Raw genomic sequence first — 18,979 nt, 5'->3', positions numbered from 1 at the left:
CTCAGGGCCACAACTATGTGAGGGCAATCTGGTCTTGTGCCCTGAACCCTTAATTAAGAAGGTTTCAAATTCACTTTTCATTCATTTAAAATTATGTAAAAGCAGCATAAAAACAGATGCTTGTCCCAGGCAACAGTAAATTTTTCTTTCTAGTTGTAACCTTGTTAGCTCTACCCAAGTGTTGTTATCTGTAAAAAATTTATCTTTTTGACTGTTTTCTTCAAAAGATGTGGATGTTCTCAATTCTAAAATGTTCTTTTATTAATTTTTTTTCTTTCTGTGTAAAAAGGTTTGCTCAATAGTTTCTCGTTTTTATTCACTGCTAAAATATCATGGGAATCATTAGCAGAAGCAGGCTTATGATTTTTCTGTCTATGGGCTATACCAATTTTGGCATTTATCTCTCATTTTAGTCTGATTTTTTTTACCACCCATTTCCCAGAATTGCTCCCATTCAAACTTGCTGCCCTAGACCCACTTAGCCCCTCGTAAATATACCATTGACTGTTAGGAATAAATTTTGCACACATACAGCAGATCCCATTCATAAGACATTTTCTTCCATTTGAGACATTTTTTTAATTTGAGTAGTCTCAAATTCTAGAGTCCAGATTTTCCCCCATATGAAAAAAATCTCCATTTAAGACGTTTTCCCACCTTATAGGTTTTTATGATGCAGTCCTGAGAATGACGTCTTAAGCAGGATCCACCATACCAAGAAGAACAAAACTAGAAAAATGGGCTACTTTAAAACTTTGTAAATATGATATTTATGATATAAGCTCATGTTTTTTTGCATGCGATTACCCTATACAAAATAAAAATCATGAAAAAGTCAAATTTAATGTTTTTATTCATATGCTTTATTACCTTTTATTTATTCTTTTCACTTATGGTTTCTTTTCAAAACTTTTACCCAATTCAAATGGTGTCTTTGCAGGTTATATAAAACATTCAAAGATAGGAAATATTTATATATGTTAATGGAGTGTTGCTTAGGAGGAGAACTATGGACTATTCTACGAGACAGGTAAAAATTTGAGCGAAACATAGTTTAATATTACACATAAGGGAGTGCTGCCAATTTAAACGGGTATTTAGGTTGAACTATTATACAAACTCGAACTGTATAATAAATTTACTTTGCAAAATAGGTAAATTAAGTTGCAAACACAACTGTCCAATTCAGATGATGATCAAATTTTTGTATAATATATGAGAGTAAAAATTTTAAAATCACAATTGGGGCACTTCCAACAAGCAATGTTACTATTTCATATAGTGGATACATAAATTCAGAGTTCTTTATTGCAGGTCTAAAGCATTTCAAAAATCACAAAATATCAGATTAAAAATATAAAGAATCAAATACTAACTCCCAGGTTCTGTTTTATATGTGAGAAAACAGAAGAAAGAGAGATAATATAATTCATAAAATGTAACACCTTAGTCCATAAAAATAGTGCTTTAGTAAGTTCACCAATCAGAAAAAACTTTTGCTTAAAGAAATTGGTGATGCATCCTGGGGAATTGTGTTCCTTCCCAATTAACCATTTTCATTAGCTTACTGGATAATACAATTTTAATGTACATTTTTAATGTGCACATTTTTCACTGTTCTGGACTGAATTTTTGAAAATAAATTATATTATATGAAAATAGAAATATACATTTATATTTATGTACTCACTGATTTTGGATCTGGTGAATATGTCAAGGTGGAAAAGTCATGGCATTATGCGTCGAAGTATGTCATGTGACCTATCATTGGAACGCGGAATTAATTTCCCATCTAATGGTAAAATTTAATTTGCATTTTTTTAATGATGTGTGTACGTAATTAAGCGTTTTCCATTTTGTATAACATTTAGTGCATTGTCCTTGGGATCAGAAGAGACTCCCCGTAGGAAGAAAGTTTCGTTCAGGGCGTTATTTTGTCTGGATTTTAGACTTGCCCTTTCACCTTAATTGGTCAAAATTGATGTCGTAAAAATTTACGCCACGAATCAAAGTGTGCGCATTTTCGAAGCCACGCCCACTTTTCATTTTACTTATACCCTCGAAACGTCGGTGGGTTGGTCAGTTTTGGTTAGTCGTTGGTCAGTCTTGGTGCAGTCTTCCGTGTTTTCTCTCGTCGAGAAAAACGCGGTAAATTTGATGTTAGTAATGTGAAATCGTTCTCGCGAGATGTTGCTTTCGCTACCGCAGTAGTTTCTTCATTTTGTTGCCGAGGCAAATCCTGAAGCCTGTCACCATGTCCAGAGCAGAGCGGAGAAGGATCCGGAGAGTTTTGTCCTGTCTTGGATAGGCCGCCTGTTTCCCGATGTCCCTAGAACTTGATTCGAGATCCAAGAACTGTGGCAGGAACACTGACCCCTGGGTGGCAGAACGTCGAGTCACTCGGAATTTGTGAGTATGTGAGATATTTCCTCTTTGTTCTCTCTCTCATTCACCATTTATTTTGAGTTCGTGGCGGTGATCCGAAAATTTGTTAAGTTGTTGTTAATATCATGATTTCTTTGAGGTTAGATCAAACTCCCCCCCGTTGAATTATTCAGTTAAGTAGAAATTTCTTTAATGTGTCTTAATGCTAATGATCGCTATGGCAATGCACCCATTTGTGTTTATTTCAATATGTTTGTTTCGCTGTTTAAAGTAAAGGTTTGTTAAATGTTGATGTTGGAAAAGCATTTATTTTCTGCTATAAGAGACTTTTGAATTTGCTCAATGTCAGTTTTGAAGTATTTTAAATGATGCTGCTGTATTGTTAAAATATCTCATTGAGGAAGAAAAGTAATTAAAATTTAATTATCTTAACTATTATGAATGTGTATGTGTGACTTGTAGTGATTTGGTTTTTTTTTACTTGTTTTCATGTGGTAAATGTTAATTAAGATGGAACACTAGCACTCCCCGTTGATAAGGGTTATTTTGTGGTCAAGGTAACCACGCTCTGTATGCCCTATTCGAATCACTGGCCTAAGTGTTGAAAGATATTCATATAAGGGGAAAAATGATCATAGTTCATAAATAAAATTGTTATGGTAAAATATATCTTGGGGAGAACACCATAACATATTGGTGCCGTGTTCTCCTAATAAGAAAATAACCAACATAACAAAAAACTACAAAAAACTACAAAAAACTTATTATAGCAATTTTAAACATTAGAATTTTTGGCAGATTTTACTATCAGTTGTAGGCTCATATCAAGATATTCTAAAAGGAAAAAAAATAATGTCTTTTTTTTAAATGTCTTAGGCGATACTTTGATGAAAATACCACTCGTTTCTATACAGCTTGTGTGGTGGAAGCATTTGCATACCTACATGCTCGAAACATTATTTACAGAGATTTGAAGCCTGAAAATATGATCCTGGATACACAAGGATATGTTAAATTGGTGTGTAATTTTTATACATCTTCATAATCACATAATTTTGACCTACATTGTCAATATATTTGTTTCTTTAAACAGAATTCTTAAATTTCTATTATGATGTAAATTAATATACTTTTCGAGCTAGAAAATCACATAAAAGTATGGTGTGTATTAAAAAATTTTTAAATCTACGAAAGAAAAAACTCTATTTTTTTTTCATTGTGTTTCTGGTAATTTTTACCATGATATAGTTTATTTTCTTCATTATTCTGTATTGTGGTTTTATGCATCATAAAATATATGCAATAGTACAGCCCCAATTTTATAAATTAAAAAGTTCCAAGTCCTTATGTGTAAATTTTTCTAATTTCCTCATATTTATAAATCATTAATATTCAAAAATATTGTTGCTAAGTAGTCTTGTAGGACCTTCACTATGTTCAGTGGAATTTTTTAAAACTCTGAATTATATACTTTCTTTTTGTTCTTGCCTTGAAGTACACATATTTGTTAGGGATAATGACCTGATTCAATCCAGTTTCCTACTTCAAAATAAACCATTTCATGTCAAGCAAATTCTTCTGATGTGAATAATGTGTGCATAACAAACAATGTAGTACCTTTCCTATTAGAGATGGATGATGATTTTTTTTTTTTGCTCGGCTAAGATACATGAAATCAATAGGTTTCTGGATATTATGCTGAGGTGAACTTGGAAAAAAGTGTCATTCTCTCCACTGAGAATCAAACCCAGGAACTTTATACCAGCACGCAGTATGCTTGCCTGGTCCTGGCAGGCCCAGACTTAGACAGGTGCTAAAGGTGCAGTTGCACCGGGATGAAAATTTTCCAGAAGAAGCCCTTTCCTTTCTCAGCAAATGTAAGGGAAATTTTTGATTAAAATTTAATTCTTTTCACTTCAAACTAACATTGATTGTAGAAGGAGGCTTTCAGTTTAAAGCCCCTAATATCATTTTCATTGTCATTAGGTATGGCAGTAGTCTATTTCAAAAGGAAAAGAGTGTATGCAGATGGTCACATTCTTTACCCAAGAAAAAAAAAAGTTAGGCTTTTCTTTCTGCTATTAAAGAATAACAAGGCTAGATTAACCAAGGAAAAAAATACATGCTTAGGGCATCAAGCAAAAATACTCATCACAAAAAAATAGAGTAATTTTTTTCTTTTGTTGAGATACTGTTCAACTGTAGTTCCAGTGGTGACAAAGAAAAAAAAATGGTATCAGTGGACATATGTCTGCCAGCCAGACAATATTATGAGTTTTTGAAACAAAAAAAAAGCTGTTCAGCCAAATATTTTTCCGATTCATCTGAATAGTCAAACCCCCCTTCACTTGTCAAGTGGTGGAATGGGTGGGAACTTCCCTTGTGTATATATATATTATGTGTGTGTGTGTCTTTTGACAGGGCTATATATAATATTACTTGCTATTCTATTTCTTTATTCTTGTCCCCTTTTTGAAATCCCCTCCCTATTGAAGTTACTATCAGGTCTAGAGGTACCAATAGTGTGCACAAGATGAATGTTAGTAGTTTTTTTTTGTGATGCTTAAACTATTGATGTTCAACAGTAGCCTATAGCATTGACATTTCTAGATAGTGACTGCCCCAGAGTGAGGCAATATTGACTGTTGTTTGGAGTGTTGAATGCATGCCTTCTTGGGAACCTTTCAACTGTTGTATTATGATGTTCGTCTAGGGAGGATTAAGAACTTATTCAAAATTTTCAGTCATAAACACCACCATCTGAATCATCTTCTCATTATATATATAGGTATGTGTCAAGGGCGTAGCCAGGGGGGGGGGGACTTGGGGGTCTGGTCCCCCCCCCCGAAATGTGAGAAAATGACTGAAAAAAGGGAAAAAGATGGCCAAATCTATTGTTCTGTCACTTTGGTCCCCCCCCCCGAAGTGAAAGTGGTCCCCCCCGAACGAAATTTCTGGCTACGCCCCTGGTATGTGTAGTTACACATCTATGAGATTGTACTCCCTTTAGGCAACACCAGCACAGTGCTGTATTTTCATAAGGTCCAGATGAACTAACCATAAGAAAAAACACAGAATAAAGCATCTGTAGGAATGTTTTTAACAGCTGGCTGATGCGAAGTTATAATTAGAAAAGAGAAAATTCTACTGCCCTTGCGAGGAATCGAACCCACATCCTCTCTCTTGCCAGGAGAGTGCTCTAGACCAGTATTTCTCTACTGCCAGGCCGTGACATCAACCTTACCAGGCCACGAAAATATGTTCTTTGCCCTTTTATTTCTTAAAGCATTTCCACGAATAATTGATTTATTTCATCATTATGGAACATATTATTTGAATTTTTCAGTCTAAAAATCATACAAGGAGAAAGGTGAAAAACCCTCCTATAGTTCTAGAATAGGGGTCTTCAACATTTTATACTCGAGGCCCACATAAAAAAATTGCCGCATTACGTCGTCCACTCATTAATGGCATAGAGGGGGTGCCTTTCCGAAGACAATCACAAACTAAATATATTTCGAAATATTTAAAAAATTGAAACATTCAATTCATTTTAACAAATATAAATTTTGAATGATTAAAAAAAATCATTTTAAATTGTAGTGTTAAAAAATGCCTTTTTCTGCTATATGAATACATTTCTGTTACTTGAAAATGCTTTTCAAAGTTGGTAAATCTAAATTTTTCTCAGAAATTTCTTGTGCCTTCATTCAATCTCAGTGTACCCCCCTGCCAAAGGTTGATCCTATGTACGCTCGGATACGACAAATAAAAATAAGATGCGTGATACATATTTTATGGTTCTAATATGTAGCATTTTTGTTTTAAAAAATTAAAACTGAATTGGGGTAAGAACAATTATTTTGGGTATTTTTTTATATTGTATGAAACAGAATGAAAATACATAATTTTTGTTTATACATGTATATGTTCAATTAATTACGTACAATTAAGAAAAAAGTCTTTGGTTACTTACATTACGAATGCAAGCGGATGTAATTCCTAAATTCATCCTAAATTCAATTCGAACTAATGTTCGAAACAGCTGGAGCCTGTGATGGGCAAAGCACATCAACTGCGGACTGAAGACATTCCTTAACAGATTTTCCATCAACGAAGGGCTTTCCACATTTCACAATTTTTTCTGCTATTATATAACTACCACGAACACAATTTTCAGACTGTTCATTTCTGCCGAAGAATAATGACTGTTAACAGTTCAGCTTCGATTTCAGTTCATTGACTTTTGCACTTCGAAAATGTCCCTCCAATCCAGAATACTTCACACTATGCTTGGTATCGTAATGTCTCTTAATATTGTATTCTTTCATCATGGCTACGCTCTCATTGCAAATGACACAAGCTGCTTTAGTTTTGTGTTCGACGAAAAAATAAAGGGATGACCACTTTTCTTGAAATAATCTCACTTTTTCTTCAACTTTTCTTTTTATGCTACCATGGTTCGCCACCATGCACTCATTTAAAGACTAAAAGGCTTCTGATTAAAAGTTTCAAAGAACAAAAACACAAGTAAACTAACTGTACCAATATTGTATAAATCCCTTCTTCCAACCAATCAAGATGCATACATCCATCTGCTTCTTTCCCAACCATGCACCCAAGAAATAGGATGCCATGGAAATTCCGTTCATTTCTGCTTTCTCCCACTCAAGGAGAATGAGATGTACTCAAAGTTATTTATGGTGAAGAAAGATATGGTGTGGTTTCTTTTGCGTTAAAAGCCTTATTAAGAAGCTAAATACTGTACACTGATCAGTCTGTCCTTGTTATAAGTCTATATGAAGCTGGGTGACTTTTTTTTCCAAAATCTTTGTTTTACCCTATTTTTGAATGATATTGTGTGAATTGATCGGAATGTTTGGACAGACCATGGGTTGAAGACCCCTATTCTAGAAGAAAGGTTGAAAATTGACAAAGGAAAATTGTTTTTCTCCATACTTTCTATCCCTCTTTCCCGAAAATAGCCTGCTTCTTCAGGGCTCTCTGTTGACAACCAGATGACCCTGTTGTTTGCATTTTCACTGTTTTCCATTATTGGCACCACAGAAAATGCCTGAAGACAATAATGCTATAAGAAAACTTGGTATTTGTAGAATTCCTTGGAGAATGGAAAAACATCTGTGCTACTCGCCAGTTACCAAGCCACATTACTTCAAAGGGGAATAATTGTGAGTGATTGGGAATTTCCGGGCAATAGAAAACCACCTTTGACCAATGAACCTGCTATTTGTGACCTGCTGTAAAACCTCTAGCAGTCTTATTATAACGATGGAGTATGTATTCACCTGTTCTCAGAAATGGACAAAGTATTTTACATGTGTGGCAAATGTCAGTGACTAATCAGCGAAGCATTCACTGTTATGAACAAGTAAACTATTCCAGACCTGGCTAGACTGATAGAAATTTGATTCACCAGGCCGCAGTTCCAAAAAGGTTGAGAACCATTGCCCTAGACTACTAGAGAACAAATATCTCAATCTTTTCTTCAGCTCGTGTGCACTGAATGAGACCTTACATGGATGGTCGGACCTAATTCAGGCCAAAGCTCACAACTGCTGACATGCAGTGGCATAGCCAGGAGGAGCCATTGCTCCCCCAATAAAAATTTTGCCTACATTGGTGCTTATTCTCCTAAATGACTTTGGATCTTTAAAAAAACTATGTAAAAAAATTGAACTTTTCATTTTCTACTTTCATTGACTGAAATCATGAGTGAGGAAAATAAAAAATAAAAATCAACATTTATGTATGTGCCTCTTGCAGTTTCTCAGTGGTTGGATATTTACTAGTCATTTGAGAGAAGAGGACGAAAAAGAAAATGGAGGTTTTCATTACCATTTTTCAAAATTGCTCTTAAGTTCTTCATTTAGAAGCATGTTCAGACCAGCCCCATTCCCACCTTTATTAAATGACAAAATCTTGCCCGCTTCTTGCTGTAACTTTTTCCCTCTGCTATTGGTTGTTCTCAGTAGAGATCCTAGAAATACCTTTCATAGGCGCCTTTCATAGTTCTGAAGAATATAGCATTCATGAAATGCTCATTCTATTCTGAAGGGCCACCAAGAGCTTTGACTAAGGCACCTTCTGAAGAAATTAGGCACAGGAACCTATTGTGGAGAAGCTACTGAACCTATGAAGTAATGGCTAGGATTCAAGCTCAAGAAGTATCACCTTTTCTTTGGGCACCTTATGTATAGGAGACTTGGATAGATTTAGAGTTGAAAGACTAGGAAAAGATAGAAAGCTGCTCTGAGTTTTTGAGCCCCAAAAAAACCAAGATAAAACACAAACAGGCTTCTGGAAGAGTTTTTCTTAGAGGTGGGTGAAATAAAAAAAACATATAATCTTGTGTCAATAGCACTCTGAAATGCATGAATGAATGTCAGAACTTTGCCACTGGACCCATTGCAGAGATCTCTTCCAGCACAGCTTGGTGGCAGAGTCCGGAACATATTATTTTGTGTCAAAAAAACCCTTACAAACTTTTTACAACATATTTTCCCCGGACAACTGGGTACTGTCTCGATTAACAAATTTTGTGGTGATTTCAGATGAGATGGGGTTAGGAGTTGGAGAAAGGGTTCTGGGTTTCGTTAAGATGGATGAATGTACACATATTAGGATGGAAGTATATTTTAAAAGCAATTGGAGAGGACCCCCATGCCATCTCATCTGTTACCTTACACTTCTCATATTATATACACAGAATACAAAAAAAAGAAATGAAATGAGAATTTTATTGTGAGATATAAAATATCCATCGGAGCGAGTTATCTCGCTTAACACCTTATTGATGAGCAAATTGGTTTGATAACTTGCGGACTAGAAGCTAGCATCAGTTTTATTGGGTTGAGTTCACTCGCTTGGGTGGATTTGATGAAAATATACAAAATAGAAATATTGTGTGGGGGAATATATACAATTACACGGATCACCATGGCCGTATTTTTGTTTTTGCCACCTGTGGGCTATATTTATATTCTACTGCCCCCTCCCATTTCAGTCTAACTTTTTAGCCCCCTTCCACCCCTCCCATGGCATTACTAATTAGTCATAAAAAAACAAAAGACAAAAAAGTGATACTGTATATAGGAAACAGTTATTTTCCGGATATTATGCTGAGTTGAGCTCGGAAAGAAAAGTCATCACGTCTCCGCCGGGACTCGAACCTAGGCCCTCTTGCAAACCGGGCAAGCATGCTACCATCTACACCACTGGAGACACATGAATCTGCCTTCCTAATTTCACGCACTGTGTCGTGAGGCGCTGAAGTAGAGGCATTAGTAGCTTCTCTTAACTTCAGGAAATGGCCCCCGGGTGGGACGGCAAGAGGGCCTGGGTTCGAGTCCCGGCGGAGACGTGATGACTTTTCTTTCCGAGCTCAACTCAGCATAATATCCAGAAAATAACTGTTTCCTTGATATCTCTGGCTGAGAAAAAAGCCATCTATATCTCTCTAAACCGTCCCACCCGGGGGCCATTTCCTGAAGTTAAGAGAGGCTACTAATGCCTCTACTTCAGCGCCTCACGACACAGTGCGTGAAATTAGGAAGGCAGATTCATGTGTCTCCAGTGGTGTAGATGGTAGCATGCTTGCCCAGTTTGCAAGAGGGCCTGGGTTCGAGTCCCGGCGGAGACGTGATGACTTTTCTTTCCGAGCTCAACTCAGCATAATATCTGGAAAATAACTGTTTCCTTGATATCTCTGGCTGAGAAAAAAGCCATCTATATCTCTCTAAACCGTCCCACCCGGGGGCCATTTCCTGAAGTTAAGAGAGGCTACTAATGCCTCTACTTCAGCGCCTCACGACACAGTGCGTGAAATTAGGAAGGCAGATTCATGTGTCTCCAGTGGTGTAGATGGTAGCATGCTTGCCCAGTTTGCAAGAGGGCCTGGGTTCGAGTCCCGGCGGAGACGTGATGACTTTTCTTTCCGAGCTCAACTCAGCATAATATCCAGAAAATAACTGTTTCCTTGATATCTCTGGCTGAGAAAAAAGCCATCTATATCTCTCTAAACCGTCCCACCCGGGGGCCATTTCCTGAAGTTAAGAGAGGCTACTAATGCCTCTACTTCAGCGCCTCACGACACAGTGCGTGAAATTAGGAAGGCAGATTCATGTGTCTCCAGTGGTGTAGATGGTAGCATGCTTGCCCAGTTTGCAAGAGGGCCTGGGTTCGAGTCCCGGCGGAGACGTGATGACTTTTCTTTCCGAGCTCAACTCAGCATAATATCCAGAAAATAACTGTTTCCTTGATATCTCTGGCTGAGAAAAAAGCCATCTATATCTCTCTAAACCGTCCCACCCGGGGGCCATTTCCTGAAGTTAAGAGAGGCTACTAATGCCTCTACTTCAGCGTCTCATGACACAGTGCGTGAAATTAGGAAGGCAGATTCATGTGTCTCCAGTGGTGTAGATGGTAGCATGCTTGCCCGGTTTGCAAGAGGGCCTGGGTTCGAGTCCCGGCGGAGACGTGATGACTTTTCTTTCCGAGCTCAACTCAGCATAATATCTGGAAAATAACTGTTTCCTTGATATCTCTGGCTGAGAAAAAAGCCATCTATATCTCTCTATACTGTATATAGTTGCACCTATAAATTTTACTTTTCTGTCCTGTATTTGTATCCTATTCCGATCCATAATGATTGCCATATAACAGGGAGAAGGTGCTCAATCTCCAACCCGCAGGCATCTACACATAGATGAAAAACACTGATAAATTTAATTGTAATGTATGGTGCATACATTCAAATATGGAAGTATTCCAGCATCAATCAATGGAGCCAAGATACTTTGTGCATACTAGGTTATAGTCTAGCAACAAAATCAGTACTACACACACATTACATGATATCTATGCATGTTCCTCTAGTCTGTTTCCTCAGATGGTCAACCATAGCTCAAAGACTTTCACCAAAGCCCCAACCAGTGCCAAGAAAGGAGTCTTTGTTACAGAAGATTCTTTTTATTGTCCTGTCTACTCATCCTACAGCAGAACATCCCTTATATGGCTTGCGTCATTAAAATTAAAGGATATTTTACTCCCTTGTACTCAGAAACCTGAGTTGTAGAATGTGTTCTGTCTTTTTACTTCCAAAGAGAGTTTAAAATTAAGCTATTGAAATGTTTGTTGTTGTCAGCTTGGAAGGGTGCAGCAGCCTTCAGTCACGGAAAGAACCTCCTTTCTTTTTTCTTCCAGACCACTGTACCAACACCCTCTATAAGACCAACACCTCTCTCCAAAGAGAATACCCTGCCCTCTTCTTTAGGGGATGTCGTCTGAACGCTGTCTTTTTCCAATATCTTTAGTAATCTGAAATGAGTGCTGCTTTACTTCACTGGACGCTTACTCACCCTCCCACCTCTACATGTGGCAATACTATTTGGGAAGGCGGTGAATAACACTGTAAATACGAAGGTTAGATAAAATCAATTTACTATAACTCAAACTCTGATAGCTTGAATATCTGTTTAAGGGGTGTCACGACCCCTGAAGTCGAATTTTCAAACATGACTTCAAAAAATACTTCATTCAATTGCAAATAAAATACTAAAAATTTCGTGTCAATCGGTTAATTTGTTCTTTCATAATAAAAGAAAGAAATAATGAATTATAGTGTAAACGTATACTAGAAAAAAACACTTTGAACGCGATTTTCTCAGAATGCAGTTTCTGAGCTCATCCGCAAGATTAAAAAAAAACGACTGCTCCGAAAATTCTGAAATTTTGTAGAAATGTTTATTAGACATGTGTGAGTAAAATGAACCTCGAACTTGAATATCAGACGTTTCGTTAGAATTTCATGAATTTTTAAAGTTTATTTTTAAAGAAAATATATAAATTTCAAAAATCTGAATTCAAAATTTTTTTAAAAATACTTTCCACCAGTCAATTGATAAATCCGAGGTTCATTTTACTAACACATGTCGAATAAACATTTCTACAAAATTTCAGAATTTTCGGAGCAGTCGTTTTTTTTTAATCTTGCGGATGAGCTCAGAAACTGCATTCTGAGAAAATCGCGTTCAAAGTGTTTTTTTCTAGTATACGTTTACACTATAATTCATTATTTCTTTCTTTTATTATGAAAGAACAAATTAACCGATTGACACGAAATTTTTAGTATTTTATTTGCAATTGAATGAAGTATTTTTTGAAGTCATGTTTGAAAATTCGACTTCAGGGGTCGTGACACCCAGGGGCGTAGCCAGAAATTTCGTTCGGGAGGGGGGGGGGCACTTTCATTTTGGGGGGGGACCAAAGTGACAGAACAATGGATTTGCCCATCTTTTTCCCTTTCTTCGGTCATTTTCTCACATTTCGGGGGGGGGGGGACCAGACCCCCCAAGTCCCCCCCCCCCTCGCTACGCCCTTGGTGACACCCCTTAAGTCAAAATTTTCACTCAGCCCCAGAACTTTTTTGTATTTCAGTGTTAAAATTTTCCCTTAACTCAAAATTTTTTTCCTTTAAGTCAAAGTTTTTGGGAATGAGAGAAATTTAAAAAAAATGGCATTTAATAGGTAGAATTCAACATTTAGTAATAGAATTCAGATTTAGCAATAGAATTCAGACCAGCTTCATCTCATTTTGGTTGCCAAACAAGTTTAATAAAACTATTGCAATCGAATTCATCCATTTGATTTTTCCACTCAACACGTTTCTATCCCCCCCCCCCCCCAGATAGTCAACCATAGCCCAAAGACTCTCACCAAAGCAAAGACCGGCGCCAATAAAAGCATCTTTGTTGCAGAAGATTCTTTCTCATATGGCGGGTGTTGTAAAAATGAGTAGAATGTTCTGTCTTTTTACTTTCAAAGAAAGCTGAAATTGGCTATTGAAATGTTCTTTGTGGTCAGCTGGGAAGGGTGCAGCAGCCTTGTCACGGAAAGAATCCCCCTCTCTTTTTTTCTTCCTGACCACTGTACCAACACCCTCCATAGATAGCCCTCCAAAAAAGATAACCCCCCTTTCTTGGGGATATTGGCTGAACTCTTGTATTTTTTTCCAACACCTTCAGTAATCTAAAATGAGTGTTGCTTTGCTTCGCTGGACACCTACTCGTCCTCCCACCTATACTTGTGACAATACTATTTTGGAAGGCAGTGAATAACACTGTAAATAGGAAAGTTAGACAATCATATTTTTTTTACTTGCATGACAGTCTGTGTGGAAAAAAACACAAAAAATAAACAATATGGTTTAATAATTATATATTATTTACGATAGAAATGACACATGACACTTCCACACGTTTATGAAACGTGAATTTAAAAAAAAGTTTTTTTCCTCCCCTCTTTCTATACTTCAAAATTCGCCGCCCCTCCGAATTTGCCTCCCTGTAAATACAATACTGGGATCACTCATGCCATCTCGCTCAGCACCTTATTTGGTGAACAACATGAATACAACAATATGAGTACGCACGTGTGTTGTGGACATGAAATGCATGAAAAACTTGAATAGAGGAAAGAGAAATATATATATGTATATAAATGTATGTATATGTGTAACTGCCAAGACGAGTTGTCTCACTCAAAACCTATTTTGGTGAGCAATGTAGAATTAGTTTAAATGGGGGATTGTCTGAGGAGAGCCTTAGCTAAGGATTAGCTTTGGTCTTGTTGTTTTGGTTGACTCACTCTGGCTGGTTATATTTATATTAAAAAATGAATATATATAAAATAAAAACTATATGTAATGGTTATTATGAAACCATTCGTGTCCTCCCGCCTAGCATCCCCACTAGAAGAGCTGAATGGAGGACACACTTGAGGTTATTACATTTACATCATTGTTGTAGGAATGCTGTAAAAATTCTTGTTCGGGTCCTGTTAGTACATGCTATATCTTGTACATGTAATGGTTATGTATTGGTAGTGGCAGTCATGTGGATATGATTTGTGTTGTTGTTTTTCACTTATTTTTGCAAAACTAAAAAAAAATATTTTATAAATCTGGTGCGCAGATTTTTTGTTTTTGGTTGGCGTGTATATATTTGACAAGGCTTGTAATCCTTGCTGCTGTGTTTTTGTTTTGATTATTTGAGTGAACCATTGTTTTCTATTGTTTTTGGAATATTTGTACATGTGTAGATGCTTTGTAAATTTGCACTCTGTGGCATAGTGAACTGGGGTACCCACCATACCGCAGGCACATTTGTCTGTTTAGCAGTGTTTTCATTCATGTAGATATATAAGGAATGCGCCGTGTCCTGTTATGAAGATATTCACCTCCCTATTCCAGTTTAGTGTGTTGTATGTGACTCGAAGGACAATTTCATGCACTTTTTTAGCTGTTGTTCCTTGGTCCCAAATTTGCTGCCATTTCTGAGGGTTACTTGTTTAAGTTGTCACTTCAGGAGCATTAGTGGAAAAGGGTTATCAAGTTTATTGTCACAGTTGATGGCAGCCTTGGCTAGAGAGTCTACTCTCTCGTTTCCAAGATTACTTACATGGGCGTTGGTCCAACCTAGGAAAATTTTTAGTTTATCTAATAAATGCCACCTCAATACACGTACTATTGTATTTCTATTTGTTGGATCTAGAAGTGCTTGAAGGGAGGAGTAGCTATCAATTATTGTTAAAGCTCGTTCTTCTGTTCCCATTGCGTATTGTGTAGCTGCTTCTATCGCTAACAATTCTGCTTGAAAGTTACTATTGTTTTTATCTAGCACCACTTGCCACATTTGCTTTTCTGTATTGTTTGTGTATACGCAATGGGCTGCCCCGATGCTTTCATAGGTTTTGGAGCCATCTGTTTATATGTGGGCGTTTACTAGTTTTATATCGTGGCCATCAATCAAAATTTGATTGGGGATAATTCAGCAGGAGGGATGGTGGTGCCAGCCATGCTCCCGTGCTTCAAAGTTATTGGGGGTCAAAGTCTAGAAGTTCTGGTTGAATGTTTTTCCTAAACCTAACTGCATTTATTGTGCAGACTGCTTCCATTTGGAACTTTGGGTGTAGTGGGCAGTTGCCTGTGATCACCTGAAGTCCGAGTGTGGCTGTTTTGTCGTAGGCCCCAGTTATCATTAAAAGAAAATATAACATCCCTCGTGAGTTACATGTCTGGTTTGAAAAATTCTAAGTTAAGGCAGACAACAAGCAGGAAATAAAAACAAGTTGTTTTGTATCACTTCAATTGCTTTATTATATTAGTTAATTTTGTGATATTACATCAACAGGTCAACTTTTAATTTTTTCGTTAAGAACAATTTTAGATTCAAGTTATCAATTCAAAAATTTGTTTTAGTAGATATAGGTGAATATCACCATTGAAGTCCATGTTTTGCTGGACGTCACCTTTCCAGTCGTAGACCGGGGCAAGCTCGATGCAGATCCATCCACGTTAGTAGAACCAATTGAAAAATAGAACTCCAGAGTTCATGGCAAGCCACCAGCAACCAACACCAGGTGAAGATCACTCAGAGATTGCCAATGAATGTCCTCGAAAATAAGTTAGGTCAACATCATAGAATGGAGAATAACTGGATGTCTAAGTCAGTACAAGTAGGCCTTTTCACCGATAATCCATTAGGGGTTTCGTCACCCAGAGCAGGCAGCTAGTCATCAGAGACCGGTGCTATAAAACTCGTAAAGAGCTATTCGACTTTCATTATAAAAACGTTTCATGATAAAATCATTTTCACCATACCAGCCGGGAATTAGAGAATAAATTATTCAATTTATGACATTACTTTTTGGTTTAACGACCTCAGCCAATCAGTTTAAGCTACCCAAGTAGCAAGGCATAAAACAAGAAGTGTAGTTGGAGTAATAGTTGCGGAGAAAGAGAGCAATTATGACAACATACAGCTGGTATTTAAAGGGAAAACTCCCAGCTGAACGTGTCTAGACAAGTCGATCGGCTTCAAGGTAATTTCATTTACATATCGTGATCGCAAGCCGGCAACATCATGACCGCCTCCACACGACCACTGCTGCTGATTGCCAACAAAAAACAACCTTAGTCCAGGGGTTCTCAAACTGTGCTCTGCCAATCTTTGTCGGGGGCACCACTGAGCCTGAAGAGATTCTTTGTTAAACTGCTCTGGGGAGCCACAGATAAGCATTGATTGGGGTAAGGGGGCACTGTGGATGGAAAAAGTTTGAGAAGCCCTATGCTAGTGAGTACCATTCATCACTTGATATATTTTCATTCTTTTCTGATTTGCTATAAAACATGCCCTATGAATTTATTTCTCTAGAAATAAATATACATATGCTGTATACAATGCCTGCTTCAGTTTTTTAACTTTGAGCAGAACTTCCCTTTAAATGGTGTCTGCAAATCAGTCGATTCATACAAATTATGGATACATACAAAAATTTCCAGCACACACCAATTCGTTTGAAGCAGTGGTTCCCAAACTTTTTTGGATTCATGGCACCCCCCTGCTTGTACATCTGCAATCCAGTAGTATGTGATAACCACTGTGTGATCGTGTGAGCATCATGATGGACTTATTTTGTGATGATCCCAGTTTGAACCCTACTAGTGGCAGAGTGCTGGTTGACTGTAGTGTGTGTGTGTGTGTGGTTTTTTTTTTCGTTTTTCAAATTTTGAGGTATAAATGTAAACGATCTTTTGTTTGACAAGTTTCCCAGTAGAGAGTAGGCAGGCCTTCACCATGGTATTTGCATAACACGAAACTTCAGGGATCTGCCAGCTTTACTTCTAATATGTAAAAACAGATGACAAAACTTCTTGAATACATACCACACATAACTATGACATCATAGGTACATTGTGGTCATGCATAATACAAGAAAGAACTTTCTGACATGCACCAATTTGTTAGAAATTCTGTAAGAGAAAAGTCTTGGAAGTACATGTACGATAGAGTAGCAGTAGTGTACATGTGATATGCTTATGATAAAAGTATAATTCTTATCAAGGGCGTAGCGCGGGGGGGGGGGGGACTTGGAGGTCTGGTCCCCCCGAAATGTGAGGAAATTGCCGAAAAAAGGGGAAAAAGATGGTCAGTTCTATCACTTTGGTCTTCCCCCCCCCCCCGAACGAAATTTCTGTCTACGCCCCTGACTCTTATCATAAGAACATATCAATGAAGAAATCTAAATTTTTTTTCCAGCCACCTTTTAAGGCGATTTCCCTAGTTGTTTTTGGTGTTCGCATTTGTATAAGTACACAAAACATAAAATAGAATTTACATTTTTTTAAAACTAATTAAAAGATTGAAATAAATTAATCAATTGAAAAGTACTTAATTTAGCTTGAAAAATGACATCAACTGAAAACAAAACAAATTTAATTTGATTTTTTAAACTGAAAAGTGTTTCAAGTTCTTTCTACTAATGCATAATTTTAAGTTTGTGTCAAAAGCTGGAACAAAAAATGGCGCCTTTCCAAATTTTGCTCCTCCACTGACCAAAACCTGGCTACACCACTGCTGACACTGCCAACAGATGACGACTTATCTGAGGATGATGTCACTCTCCGCTATCCATACTAATGTTTTCAACAGTTGGCTGATGCAAAGATATATTTAGGAAAGAGAGAAAATTTGACTGCCATTGCGGGAATTGAATCCACGTCCTCTCTCTTGCTGGAATAAGAGAGAAAATTCTACCATTTCCTAAAATATATTTTCACATCAGCCAGCTGTTAAAAACATTTGTATGGATAGCAGAGAGTGTCATCCTCCTCGGATAAGTCGTCATCTGGTGGCAGTGTCAGCAATTGTGAGCTTTGGCCTGAATTTGGTCCGACCATCCATGTACGATACCTTTCAGTGCACACGAGCTCCAAGGAAAAATTTAGATATTCATTGCCATTGTGGTCTAGTGCAGTGGTCGGCAAATTCATTAGTCAACAGAGCCAGATATCAAAAGTACAACGATTGAAATTTGTTTTGAGAGCCAAATTTTTCAAACTTGAACTATATATAGGTAGGTAGATTGTTATTAACTTAATTAAGGTACTCCTCAGCTGGCCTTTGCTAAAAACGTCCTTGATCTGATTGAGGTACGTTCGCTGAGGTCGACCCCTTCCAACTCTCCCATCCACACTCGTCTTGTACACTTGTTTCGTCTATCCCCTTTCGTTCATCCTCTTTATATATATATATGCAAACCATCTCAGGATACCTTTTTCAATCCTCGACACTACATCTTCTTTCACTCCACAACGTTCCCTAAAATTAACTTAATAAACTTTACTTAAAGTTTATCAAGTTATTTTAATTGTTGTCTTACGATATCTGGCTCCCTTCTCTGGGAAATGTGCGGAAGGCGGGTTTACTGTATTAACGTTTTCTACAACTTTTTCCCGAACTTCCCAGTTTCGACCCAAAATCCAGTTTTGATTGGTCGCGGAAGTGTCACATGACAGCGGCGTCAGGCTTTTACTGTTTTTTTTGCCAAAAACTCATGCAAAAAGATGACTGAATTGGGAGGGGAAGAAGGGAGAACAAAATGACTAAAATGTGTGTCTAAAGATGATCACGTGGTATATTGTGGAAGAGCCACACTCAAGGGGCCCAAAGAGCCACTTGTGGCTCGTGAGCCGTGGTTTGCTGACCACTGGTCTAGTGGACTAGGGCGCTCTCCC

At 37.4% G+C, this 18,979-nt stretch overlaps 1 protein-coding gene across 3 annotated transcripts in view; it reads left to right on the top strand.

Moving 5' to 3' along the window:
• Positions 1 to 18,979, top strand: part of LOC149080550 (cGMP-dependent protein kinase 1-like) — a 210,857-nt gene that overhangs the window by 159,580 nt on the left and 32,298 nt on the right. For all 3 annotated transcript variants that reach the window (XM_089239653.1, XM_089239654.1, XM_089239656.1), the window contains exons 12-13: positions 941 to 1,030; positions 3,262 to 3,403. In XM_089239653.1, coding sequence (XP_089095779.1) covers positions 941 to 1,030; positions 3,262 to 3,403 — 232 coding nt within the window. The remainder of the gene's footprint in view (positions 1 to 940; positions 1,031 to 3,261; positions 3,404 to 18,979) is intronic.

Source organism: Pholcus phalangioides, unplaced genomic scaffold (assembly GCF_987345545.1).
Source record: "Pholcus phalangioides strain wild (caught in Gottingen) unplaced genomic scaffold, Ppha-v1.0 ptg000011l_1, whole genome shotgun sequence".
Classification (NCBI taxonomy): Eukaryota; Metazoa; Arthropoda; class Arachnida; order Araneae; family Pholcidae; genus Pholcus; species Pholcus phalangioides.
The sequence above is the reverse complement of the archived record's forward strand: the minus strand, read 5'-3'. Positions and strand labels throughout refer to the sequence as shown.